At 30.2% G+C, this 14352-nt stretch overlaps 1 protein-coding gene across 2 annotated transcripts in view; it reads right to left on the bottom strand.

The window, feature by feature from the left end:
- Positions 1–14352, bottom strand: part of LOC106478553 (DDB1- and CUL4-associated factor 5-like) — a 39254-nt gene that overhangs the window by 17975 nt on the left and 6927 nt on the right. For both annotated transcript variants that reach the window (XM_013939104.2, XM_022382162.1), the window contains exons 2-6: positions 13149–13292; positions 9500–9536; positions 7187–7326; positions 6413–6542; positions 619–832 (exon numbers count right to left, since the gene is read on the bottom strand). In XM_013939104.2, the coding sequence (XP_013794558.1) occupies positions 619–832; positions 6413–6542; positions 7187–7326; positions 9500–9536; positions 13149–13292 (665 nt within the window). The remainder of the gene's footprint in view (positions 1–618; positions 833–6412; positions 6543–7186; positions 7327–9499; positions 9537–13148; positions 13293–14352) is intronic.

Here is a 14352-nt window from a genome sequence, read left to right as displayed (position 1 = left end):
GAAAAGCATCATTGATAAGAATGGTGACTATTTCATTTGATAAATGTTTTGTTTTGATATACAAGTTGTTCAGGTTTTTTCATCTAATAAAAAGTGACATTAATTTCTTGACGACCTATTATTAATTAAATTTTGAAATACAAATGCAACGAAGGTTGAAGGTCTTGTTTAAGAAGATACAAAAGCTGAATATGAAAAATTTACAGTTTTCACACATATTTGTTATTACAAATGCTGATAAAACTTTTAAAACACCAAATTTGAATATAATTTTTTCATTTTATCACAAAATCAATAGAATACCTATCCTGAATCATGATAATATCATATTTTTTAAACAACAAAACCACATTCCAATGAGAATGTGTTCAACATAAAAATTTATGGTCATCTTGGACAAATCAGTTTATGTACAGACTGAATAGCAGAATTGCATATTTTATAACAAGTAACATGAAACAGGTGAGTAAATTCAATTGGATAAAAAAAAACAGATGGCCTGAATACAAAAAAACCTACAACATATTATTGAATAATTGAAAGAAGAAATGACTAATGACTCCATAGTTAATTGCTAAAGGAATTTTTATGTAATGAAATGATGAGACCAAAGCCCACCTGATCACTATCTCCACCAAAGCTACAGCTCTTCATCGTGCAAGAGTTATAGTATCCTGGATGATCAAATTCAGCAACAGGGTAAGAGGAGTGAACATTATAAAGAACAGGAGGGAGACGACGACGCAGGGCAATCAGCTGAGAACCAGAACTATTGAAGCGAACACTCATTGCACCCTGTGCACACAACTTACCACCGTACTGTAGTAGGGCACTGAAAAATAGCACAACTTAATATTTTATAAATATTTCTTGAAATACACACTTGAAAAAGAGTATATAACAATACTTGCATTCTTCTAAATAATCAGTTATAAAAAAATAAATCATAATTATACCACTGTCTTTAGGTATGAATATTTCATTTTAAATTTTCTTGGGATTCCATTTAACAAAATTCAGTAGAGTAGAAATATGAAAATAAAATGGCATACATGTGTTCAAATATACACTTGTAATTTTGCAAACGTGATTAGATAATAATTTTTAACTATACAGTCACTTACTAGTTTGGCTTTAACTATTTATCTTGAATCTTGTACTTCCATGTAAGTTGCAGGTTTTAATAAGTCATCTAATGTAAAATTTTGTATAGTTTTTACTAATAGTTAATTCTGGAATAAAGAAAACTTGACATTTCATTAAGCACCATTTTTTAAGTAAATAATGCTTATAAGCAATCATTAATGCTTAACACTGAAAACGTTTTCATAAACCTCACAGCATGGGCTCGGTCCCTGGAACCGACCTCATAACCATATTGTGCTTGTTGTAACTTTTAAATTAGTGAGCACATGTTAATGAAATTTGGCAGATCATCAGTAAATACCACAATGCTTTCAGGTGCAAAATATTAATTTTTTTATTAAGTCTTAAAGTTTGTAAAGCAATGTTTTTCTCATGCTTTTTTTTCTTTTCACATGTTGCCTAACTATCATGCAAAGTAATTTTTATTTTAAGATTAAAAATACTTTTATGCATCAGAATATTTTCAAATTTCACATGCAAAATCTTTATAACGTCCAGATTGTTATTAAACATTTCTTAAGAAAAAAGCTTTATATTTTATTTGTTATTTTCAGTAACGAATCTCTGTATGGGTTTGGTAGATGACCAATCTTGTAACCACCATAAAAAAAATAGGAAATAAATATAAATTATGCCTCTTTCATTCTACAATGAACACAAATTATAACACAAAAACATAAATGTTTAGATGAAATAGCTTAAATCTCATAACATTATACATTTAAATATATTTATTATTTTCATTATATTGACCTTACAGCTGTGCCTGGCTAACAATACAGAAGTTACAATGACGTGGCTCATGTGCACTAATACCAAATAACATAAAGGTGACCTTTAGTCTTTAGAAAGTGAATTGTCTTGGCTGTGTTTTATTAGGCTTGTATTTTATAAAATAAAGTCACATTTCAATAATAATACATTATATATGTATATAGATTATTGCTATTTTGAAATAAGTTCTTAAACTTATTTTTCTTAAAACATAGAACAGTAAATAATGAAGTAAAGCAAACAATTATCTCTTCTAGTTACAACCCTTGTACTAGGTTACTTCTTGATGTAGGTTGCTAAGCCTTTTAAAATTTCACACGTGGAAGATATGAAAAGAGAAAATTTTTTTAGGTTTTATATATACATTTGAATAACCAAAAAATCATAAATTACTCTATTAATACCATGGAATTCCACTATAATTTACCAAGCTTAGTAACTATGCTGTATTTCAGTCTAATACCAAAATGAAATTTCGAGCAGACTAAAGATACAACCTACTTCATTGAAATCTTGGTTCAAAAGAAATAGATGGCATCCTAAGAATTTAAAATGGCAAAGAATGCCATCTGGGGGACATTCTGAGCTTTTGATTAGTTATTCATGTCATATATAGAAGTAAGTGTATATAAGAGAGCATTTCCAAAAATGGAAAGAGGTGGGTGGGGTGCCACTGTGTTTGATTTATTACGTGAGCAATATCTTAGCAAATCGAAAAGATGTTCATATTTGATATTCTAGCTTGTCGATATCTTTAATTTGAGTTTCTAATTTGTATGAAACTATAGACTTAATATTTTGACTTCATAAACATCTAATCTGAACCAGTACTGTATTCAACATACCATGTGACACACAAAAATCGATGTTTACTTTTAAATTAACAAATTGAGTAGCATATAGTTCTAAAACTTGAATTATAATCTACAGTTTGATAGCAAACTTACTGACATAAATTCATGAGATAGTAGTTCAATAAAATTTTTAATGCAAGTCAACATACGAGATGACATGGCCTTTCACCTGTGACCTGTCTGGAAAGGGTTAAAAATTCATAAAATATTAAGAAAATGATGAATAAACAAGGAGAAATGGGTAGCAACTGCCTAGCTCAGAGTGAAACTTGTAGAGAAAATCTTGGAGTATTAATCTACAAAGTAGCTATGGTATAAAAGATGACATTTCAAAAGTATTCCATCTTTCATCCTCCAGTCAACCTACTCTGATTTTTGGAGAAGTTTATATGGTATTGGGGAGAACTGAAGTTGGCATGACATGATTGGCTGGAAGTTCCCGTAAAGTGAGTGGAGGAACAAGTGATGATTTGATCAATGGTACCCAAAAACTGCTCATTTCCAAAACTGAATCTCTGTTTTATATTTTTCTTGTCTTCCAGAACTTATCTGAATCAAGGTGCCTGTAACTGTCCAACCTATTCCTGTCCCATAAACATGGCATTTTCTGCTAGGGCAGGTTTTGTGTTTTCATTAGTTTTATGTGGTCTTTATGTTCTTTAATCCTTGCCTCAAAATATTTTCCAGTTTCTTCAATATAAGTATGTTAAGAGGAGGCAAGTAGTTATCTCATAAATGATATTTTTGTGTATTTTGTCAGTTGTTCTTTGTTTAGTTTTCAAAAAGATAGATCAAAGTGTTTTATAAGATTTCCAGCACAAATCTGATTTTCTCACTTAGGGTTTACACATACAGGAGATAAAGTGTTGGTCTTGATTTTCATGTTTGTTCTATCAGTTAGTATTCAAGCTATTGGTGATGAAATGAAAAGCATCCATTCTGTTTGAAAACACTGTATGATGTGTCAGTGTTTGGTTTTTATAGATTTTTCATCACAGATGTTTTCAGCTCTGTTGGTAAAGCACTTAATAATACTGTACTTAACATAAGTTAGATGGTAAGACTGGAGATTTATCAGTCAATATAAGTAGGTTTTCTATATATGGTTGCAGTGAGTTTGTCATTTGTTTGCTAATGAAAATGTTAAGGAATGACAGGCTGTTTTTGTTCTACATTTCCATGGTGAAGTGGATTCTGTTATATATAGAATTAAGGTGTTATAAGAAGGCTTTTAGTTTTCATTATTATGAGACCAGGTATCAAATGTGTTGTCAACATAATATCTGCAAAAATTGGGTTTCTTGTCTGTAGAGAGAGTGGAAATTCCTTGGCACAACCAACTGTTTGTTCAAATATATTATTGTTGTATTGAAAGTATGTAGATTGTAGAAAAACATTGGTTACTTTCACAATTAGCTTCTACCTTAATATCAGTTTCAAATGTAAAAGAATTATCATTCAACAGCCATTGTTTGGTGATTCAGAGGGTTTCATAGATAGAAGGGGCCACTGTGTTTGATTCACTACATGTAGTGATATCTCAGAAAAGATAAAAGATTCTTATCTTATATTCTAGCATGTCAATATCAGTAATTTTTTGTAAGAAACTATAGACTTTATATCTGGAGATCATAAACATCTAATCTGAACCAATGCTGCAATCAACACACCATGTGACACACAAAAATCCATATTTAGGATTTTTTTAATATTTACTTTAAGAAATTAAATAATTTATAATACTGAAACTTGAATTATAATCTACAATTTGATACCAAATTTATTGATATACATTCATAAAATAGTAATTCAATAATTTTTTTAATGTAAGTCTACAAACATGATAATATGACCTGTGACCATAGAAAGACCCATCAGACTCATCTCAGTAAGGGTAATGTTCTATTAATGGGTCTCCTTTTTCTGTGGGATCATTGTTGAGCTTTTTGTAACTGCATCTGCATAGTAACCGTATGGTCTTGTTATCATAATCATCTGTGTATAAGATGATTGTATTGCTTTCTTTGTCTACAGATAAAATTTTAATAGAACTTGCCCCTTCTAGATGACTCAAAGTGACAAATTATTGTTTTGTAGTATTGGAGTTTGGTTTTATGGCATTCCTTTGAATAGCACAAGCTTATTATCTACATTGTTCTGCCACAAAGGCTTGATAAATAAACACACAACAAAGAGACTATTAAGACACTGCCCTCTACAGTTCCTACATGTAGATTAATCCTCCAAAATATTCTCTACAAGTGTCACCCTGAACAAGGCAGTTGTTGCTCATTCAACCTTTGTTTAAAAATCTACATTCATGTTTGTGATTTAAGATCAGAGATAATTTTCTTGAAACATGTAGCCAGAGATTGAGGATATAATCCCAAAATCATTGACAGATTGCACAAAAAACATGACAATAAATTAAAAATGTCATCACCTACAAAGTTAAAGAGAAAGGGTTAAGTTGATAACATGAGGGTTTGTTTGCCATATGTTCAAGGTTTGTCAACAAGAATAGGCAACATAATTAAAAAATATATAGAATATGGTGTTGTGAACTAAATTTTCTCATAGGTATAAATGATAAAGTAGAAGAAATTGATAAGTGTGGGATTTATGAAATTCCTTGTGTCTGTGGTCGAGTTTATATTGACCAAACATGCAAAAATTTTAAATTTAGGATCAAGAAACATAAAAATGTAGTAGAAAAATATAAAGTAAATGAGTCACCCTCAGCAGTACATGTGGCAAGCACATTTCATGTTATAGAATGGAGTAATGTTAAACTGATAAATCAGGTAGAGTTGAAATTTGAACTAAATATCAAGAGGAACAACAGAAATTAAAAAACCAAAGATATTGTGCTGAACAAAGAAATTGGTCCAGCTTTAGAAGTAATACAATACTGGACATATGTATTATAAACTCTGAGTGTTTTAAATCTAGAAAGTGCTTAATGAATACAAATCATTATGCAGTTATATCAATCTTAGTTTCACTCCTGAAGTTGGAGGGTAAAAACACCAAAATATGTATTTTTTTAGGGCTGGTTCCAGTTTTTAATAAATTATTCATGTAATTATTTTAACATTGTACTCCTTTTAATTGTATGTATATACTGCACAAGTGCCATTTTAAATCATCTAATATTGAGTTTCATGGAAACTTGACTCAAACAAAAAAGACTACATCATAAATCAAGGATATCATATAAAAATGCTGAATATCAAAGAAAAAGTTTGTTTGTTTGTTTTAAGTTATGCATAAAGCTACACAATGGGTTATCTGTGTTCTGCCCACCACGGGTATCGAAACCCGGTTTCTAGCGTTGTAAATCCGCAGACATACTGCTGTGCCACTGGGGGGGCCAAAGAAAAAGTGATCCAGAAAAATAACTATACCGTGTATCTCTGTAAAAGGTTATTAAACTAGAAAATGGTGAATATCATAATATAAGAAAATGGGTATCAAAGAAAATGAGTCAGATAAAAGAATGTACTGTACTTTACAAAAATAAAAAAAACAGCACATTATAGAAATAAAGTAACTGAAGTAAGAATGAAAATAAAAAACTAGTAGATTAAATTTCATAAAAGATTCTGAATTCATGTAAAAGACTAAAACAGACTTACACTCGAGGTTTTCTAATATCCCATAAACCAATTCCTTCTTTAGAGTTAGCAGTAGCCAATAATCTTGGTTCCACTGGATTATACATCACAGCATGGAAAGCTGACATGTAACCAGCAACCATGAAAGGATCTAACAAAGACAAGACAATCGTACAGAAATAAACAAATTAATCATATGCAATACCCTCCTTAACAAAGAAACATCATGTGTATAATTCAGCTAAAAACAACTAATGTTCACTTCATAAAATAATGACCTTCACAAAAACAGAATATCAAAACATACATATTGTCTTACTAAATACGAAATGGGTGACAACTCATTTCCAAAAGTTGTTTTTCACTTCCTTGCTAATCTAATCTTACTGTCAGAAAATATTAACTTTTTTGTGTAAACCATGTTTAGGCTGAAAACGTTTGTAAGAAAATAAATAATGGCCCAGAGTCCAGCATTTCAATTTTAATAAACCATTAACACATATTGCCAAAATTCGGATTTTTTTCATTTAAAATTTATTCAGATACTCAGTTTAATAGATCTCAATGTGAAAACTCTCCATATAGATTTTCATACTTGTGATACGTATTGAATCTCATTACTTATCAAAAACATTCAAATGTATATTTTTATCAAAATCTGCATCTTAAGTCATTACTTTACTCATATCTTTTGAAATGGAATAAATCATTCATGGGCATTACTCTAACATAAAAATAAACCTAGATACCATTAATTACTTTTCATTTCAGTCACTCTCTGCTAACCATAACTACCTGAAGAGCTAGATTCTCTTGAATCCCATATGAGAATACGGCCATCATTACATGCAGTTGCAAAAACACAATCATTTGTCGGTTCTACCGAGATCCCATAAACAGCATCTTCGTGGGAAAAAATATCTAGAGCTGAACCCCTACCAAAAGCAATATAAAAAAAAATCAGTAACCAAAAATTCACATTTGATAAACAACTTTAAAATTACAAAGCATGTGGAATCAAATCAGTAGATAACTATTGGTGGTGCATGTATTCTTTGTTTCCACAACATATATATATTTATCAAGATTGTTATTAAAAAGGTGAATTACATCTCAGTATAAGTTGCCTAGATAAGATAGTTAAATATTAACTTTACTGAGAAATTAGTATTTATACACATTATCATCATTTACAACAAAGTAATTATGCACTTACTGTATTTACTTCTGACAACTGGTTTTTCAGAAGTATCTAAAAAACGACCTCAAACACTTAAGAAAAAAGCCAATCTACAGGAGGCATGAAGTCATCACGAAGATAGTAGAAACAATGAATTGTAAAAAATATACATTTTTTTATGCATACAATAAACTGTATAGAAATGAAAAAATTTTATGCATTTTTACCTCAATAAATTGTATTTGTTCCTTTTGGTACATTTTTGTCAACATACCATGATACCTTCTTTATCAACATCTTGTTATATCTACTAAATAAATGTCGTTTGTTCCTTTTGGTACATTTTGTCAACATACCATGATACCTTCTTTATCAACATCTTGTTATATCTACTAAATAAATGTCGTTTGTTCCTTTTGGTACATTTTTGTCAACATACCATGATACCTTCTTTATCAACATCTTGTATATCTCTACTTAATAAATTGTATTTAGTCCTTTTGGTACATTTTTTCAACATACCATGATACTTTCTTTACCAAAATCTTGTTACAAGAGTTGTTGCAAAATAAATCACACTTTTTTTCCCTGAGAGCAACACAAAGTAAAATAAGATTTTAATTCAATCAGAAAAAGTAATTCCAAGTATCAATATTGCTTGATTGGGCCACCATTGTTCTCACGCACGTGTTTTAATCAATGTGCAAAAGATTTCAGCAATGCAACAAACTTGTCTGTTTTTGAGGCTGTCTCTGTGAGTACATCAGTGAGAACACGAATTGAGGTTTCACGTTTGTGTCTCTCACATTCAGGCAAAGTTTCCATCATTTCTTCTGTGCATTGGTGAAAGAAAGCTCCAATATTTCAGTGGGATTTACATCTAGAGAGTTCCCAATCCACCACTTTTTCATGGACCACTCTTTCAAATTAAACAATTCCGAAACTTCTGAGGCATTAATCAGATTTTTTAAATCTGGCATTGCAATGTGTCGAATGGAAAAACTTGAATTCTCAGAGCATGTCTGCAACTAGTTTCTGATACATCCCAAAGACAGCACATGTGACACGAACCTGAGTTCTAGTGAGCACCATGATTCAAAAAATTAAATTTGAAGAGTCAAACACCCATGAGTATGTTGAAATGATGTTTTCTCATGAGTGATGATATTCACGGTCCTACCAAGTTCGTTATTACTTCGGGGAAAAAAAAGTCTGATTTATTTTGCAACACCCCTTATCTCTACTTAATTTTATTTAGTCCTTTTGGTACATTTTCTGTCAACATACCATGATACCTTCTTTACCAACATCTTGTTATATCTCTTTTTAAAACCATTTCTTTGGTTTAGACTAATTGGTAAACTACACAATGCTAAAAAAAAAAGATAATCTTATACTGGGAATTAGTGAAATACATGTCAACAAACCACTAAGGCATCAATATTCTTTTAAGAGCATTATCAACAAACCACTAAAGCAACAATATTCTTTTAAGAGTACTGAGTGCATATTCTTTAAATTCCTATAGTATAGAAGGGCATTTGAAAAAGAAAAAATCTTTAAAACTTAGTGTACCTTATATGAACTTGGTACAATGACCACAATTCCAGAGCATTATAACAAATTGTTGTGTGCTTTTTATTAAATATTGTAAAATGTACAAGTTCTGTCAAGCTATGTATTTAATCACTAAGATTGATCCTAAAAGTAGAACTAAAAGTTTGATGTAAAATAGTTCTAAAGGATAAACTGTAATGGTTATTTTGAACAGAACATACTGAAAGCTATCACAGGCAAAAGTATTTAGTTTTCTGCATTGATGAGCTGGTAATAAATAGATGTGTTAGAAAAGTGTACAATATGCAATAGTCACAATACAGTAACTGTACATTATGTCTCAATGAAAAACCAGCAAAATATTTACTTACGTATGTGGATCATGCACAACAACTTGCTCATCATTTCCTGAAAAAGAGAATAAACCAATTCAACACAGCTATAGATATTTATTTAGTGGAAAAAAAAATTACTAATATTTGAAATTTAAAACATACTTTGTTTATGAAATACATGTATAAAAGATAATGCACAAGCCAAAATGAAATTAAAAAAGACAAGTACATTTCTTGTGTGATATATTCTATATTCTATAATCGAATACCAAGGCAGCTTGTTCTTGGAACCTACCAAGGACTTGTATATATTATACATCACTAAATTTATGTCATTTACATTTTACATGGTCCTCACACTTTTGGTTGAACTAAAATACTGAACATTTCCAGAACCTCTAAGCAATTTCCAAAATTTTCATGCAAAATTATTGAAAATTTTGATGTATCGTTCATTCAGATCTTAAATATTAGTGCCTATATGTGATTGCGCAAAATATACACCTCAATACTTTCCATTAGTCATCTGCTACAGAGGGCAGTTGATTCGTTTTTTTTTGTTAAGAGCATTCATGACCTCACAAATAGAAATAGAGGACATTGAATTATTTGAGTTATGGCTCATTTTGAAATACGTTTGAAAGCAGTGTTATTCACAATTCATCTACAAAGTGTTACGAACAAGTATTAATGTGTTTTAAGAGTTATGATAATAGCCGAATGATTATACAATGTCTCACAATACCACTGGTAGAAATCAAGTAGCAATGGTCACAATTCACTCTTGCAATCATTACAAGTGAACTGTAATGATTCAAAATACATTTTAAATTTTCAAGTATCAACGTTAACATTTTATTTTTAAAATACTGACAATTTTTAGGGTTTGGAAATCAAAAACAAAGAATTTTTGTAAGATACTGCGAAACAAGAGTTTTTTTTCTTTCTTTTCTTAAACATAAGTTGGAGTACCTGTTTATTGGATGGGTGAAATAAAGTCTTTTGTAACAAAGAATTAGAAATTGTACTTCTACTTTTTTTTCTTAACATAATAAACATTAAAAGTGCAATAAAAATATATAAGGTAATAATGGTGAAAAAACAAACATTGTCTTCAGTAATTCTATCAATATTAAATTAAATGAGGGGTCCAACTCCCCTCATGACCTTCCTCATGTTATCCTATATGACTATTATCACTGTGTGAAGTTTGGTACTGATTTATCAAGAAATGTGGAAACATATAAGGAACAGATACAAACTGATAGATAAACAACTGTGCATTTTTTTCCTGGACACATACTTTGCCTTATTTAGTAGAAAACAAACACAAAGCAGGTACGTTTTCTTCCAATAGTGGTAGTAACGTTAATAATAGAATACAAAATTGCAATTTAAGACACTCAAAAAGCGAGTGACACTAAACTAAAGGTTTGTAGAACTTTTAATGGTTAAAATAAGCAATGTTTATTTCATAATATAACTTTCAATGAAAAATGGATAATTTACTACAGTTTTCCTAACAAGTTCAAGTAATGGTTACAATAACCATTTGGGAAGGTTAACGGTTAAAACCTACAGGAGATTCAGCACTTATTGGCCAATTTGCTGACAGGTTCTCTATATTAATAATTTATAAGCTCGCAACAAATTTATTAACTCTTTCAGTCATTCTTTGTCTAATGAGTATCTTTACCTCCAATCTTCTTCCAGGTGGTTAGGGTGTTCGAGTCGCAATCTGCGGGTCACAGGTTCAAATCCTAGTCCCACCAAACATACTCACCATTTTAGCCATGTGGGTGTTATAATTTGAGGCCAATCCCACTATTTGTTGGTAAAAGATGAGCACAAAGAGTTGGCAGTGTATGGTAATGACTAGCTGTCTCCTCTTTAGTCTTTCACTCATAAATTAAGGATAGCTTGCACAGATACCCCTCATGTAGCTTTGTGCAAAATTCAAAACAAACAAATCATTTTTTCTAAATTTCTTTCAGATTTTCATCTTAGGCACTGGTCGGGTAGTTCATTAGCCACTCGCCAATGAAAGTAGTTTTTCTCAAGGTACCCCTCTTTCCTCCCCCCTGTTCCAACAGCAATCTCTCAGGCACAGAAATCATGGATCCCCACCACCCTGAAAAGGTTCCATTTATTTTGTTGATCTGGCAGCCAAGCCTGGATGTTTGCAAATCAAGCCTCCCTACTAAACTTGCCTCCACTTCGCAGACTTTACCTCAACCACTTCAGAACAATAGATTAAAACACATCCTTACACCTAGATATTAAAATTTTTCCTTTTAGAATCTTAAATCATCTTAATTACCAAACTCTCCAAATTTTAAAATTTCTACGAGTAAGGCAAAAAAAAATGCAAATATTCCTGAATATCTCAGTTGTGATGGGTTTGCCTTTGACAAACTTTTCTTCTAAGTAAAATACCTATCATGGATAAAATATAAAAGAATAGTAATAATAACTTGTGAGCCGTTAGCTGTAGGTGAGCAGTACATTTAGTTATGGATTAAAGAAAACTATCAATTATCAGCTAAAAAGCATAAGCCAAAACTATCCAACAGACTAGAATCAGTTTGTTGGTGATGCTCAATACATTTCTTTTTATTAATTTTTATTTGCTCTTGCAAAAATAGAAAATCTACAAAGTCATTTTATTTTATATATATTACAATAAGATGCAGTCAAAAGCAAGAGCAAATATTCAATTAAAACAAGTAATGACTGCAAAAAAAATCATATGACACGGATTATTTATCAGACATGCACTAACTAATCCACTGGAATCAGAGCTCATAAAAAATATTAAATATGACCAGATTTTGAAAAACAATACCAAATTGTATTCTTTGTTTCAATTTAACTGATAAAAACTAAAATGTATTTCTTCCCAAAATATAAATATATTATACGTGCTTACTAACAAATTCAATCATATCTAATAACGAATCGACAAGTGAAATACCAATAGACATTTAAAATACCACTTCTTATTCATCCATTATTTGTTTCCGAATTGTTCACAGCTGCCATGATTTCTTATTCTATTCTATTCTTATTTTTTTTTATTTATTTTATTTTTTTTTATTTATTTATTTATTTATTATATTTCCGTACTTTATTCAGTTTACTGTAAAGCCATAAAATAGAAAAGGCTTGGGCTTCTAATTAAAGACAGAAGATATCTTTCAAGAACTACAGTACTGCAATAATGCATGTACGTGTGTGTGTGTGAGCTAATAGAAAAGAAAATGGATCAAATATTGAAATCTATGGCCAAAAATACATAATTAGTGTTAAATTCTACAATACATACTATACTGAATAAATACAAAATCATAATTTATTGACATTTTTCTACAATTATCAGTAAAAAGTCACTATTTGTATTAAATACTGGTCTATTTTTTCTTTCCACAAAAATGATGAGGTATTTTTCTTAATTTCGTTCAATCATTTCTTTCACATATGTAAGTGCAAAGTAAATTAACAATTATGTGCAACATATCTAAAGCAAATACTTGCAGCTATTAAGGTAGTTAATAGACATACATGAGACATACATTATATTTGGATTTAAACGCTTAATTAATAATCTTCAACACTCAAAACTTTTGAATTCAGTTAAATATACATATATATTCATGAAATCATTGCCTCTTACAGATACACTTACCTGCAGAGAAAAGTTTGGTGTGTTTAATATCAAAGCACAAGCAGAATATGTTACTGTTGTGTTCTGCTTTCATAGTTTCAGGTTTGTTCTTTCCTGTCATTGTTCTTTCCACATTCCATAGCAAAACCCTTCTGTCATCTCCACCTACGGAAACAGGGCAACATTTCAAACCAACAATATTACCTGTATAAAAATGTATCTATGATTGTTCCTTAACTTCCTGTTGATTACACATCATGAGCTAAGTGTGAGAGACAACCTTGAGAATAAAAATACAGTAAATCAAAAAAACATTTTCTGAAACAATGATTTAAACAAAATCAATTTAAGAAAAATACATACCAACCCCCCCCCCAAAAAAAAGAAAGTTAAAAATTTGACTGTTGATGGCACCTTGTCCAAGATATATATTCTGCACCCCTCCTCAAAAAAAAAATCTATCTGATGATTTACAAGATCATATAATGTTACCTATCTTATTAACTACACATTGTACATTAAGATAATACATACGTATCATTACATATTAGTTAATTGGTGCTCCGTGCAGGCACATCACTCACAATACCATTGGTATGACCCTGTGTATTAGAGAATAACTTAACTCTTTGAACCAGGGCTCAATCCCTGGGACCGACCTCGTAACCATTTTGTGCTTGTTATAGTTTTCATGCTATAACTTTTAAATTAGTAAGCGATTGTTAACAAAATTTGGCAGTTTATCAGTAAACATTACAATGCTTTCATACACAAAATATATCATTTTTTGTATAAAGTCTCAAGGTTTGTAAAGCAATATTTCTCTCATGCCTTTTTTTTTCTTTTCACATCTTGCCTATCTATCATGCAAAGTAATTTTCATTTTAAGATTAAAAATACTTTATTCATCAGAAATTTTTTAAATTTCACATGCAAAATCTTTATAATGTCCAGATAGTTATCAAATATTTCTTAATAAGAAACTTTATATTTTATGTGTTATTTTCAGTAATTAATCTTTGTACATTTTCGGTAAATTTCACCACCATAAAAAAACTAGGATATAAACATAAATTATGCCTCTTTCATTCTAGAATGAACACGAATTTAACACAAAAACATAAATGTTTAGATGAAATAGCTTAAATCTTATAACATTATATATATATTTATTATTTTTATAATATTGACCTTTCATCTGTGCCTGGCTAATGATACAGAAGTT

This window comes from Limulus polyphemus, unplaced genomic scaffold (assembly GCF_000517525.1).
Source record: "Limulus polyphemus unplaced genomic scaffold, Limulus_polyphemus-2.1.2 Scaffold224, whole genome shotgun sequence".
NCBI classification, from domain to species: Eukaryota; Metazoa; Arthropoda; class Merostomata; order Xiphosura; family Limulidae; genus Limulus; species Limulus polyphemus.
Note: the sequence above shows the minus strand (reverse complement) of the source record. Positions and strands in the feature narration are given on the sequence as shown.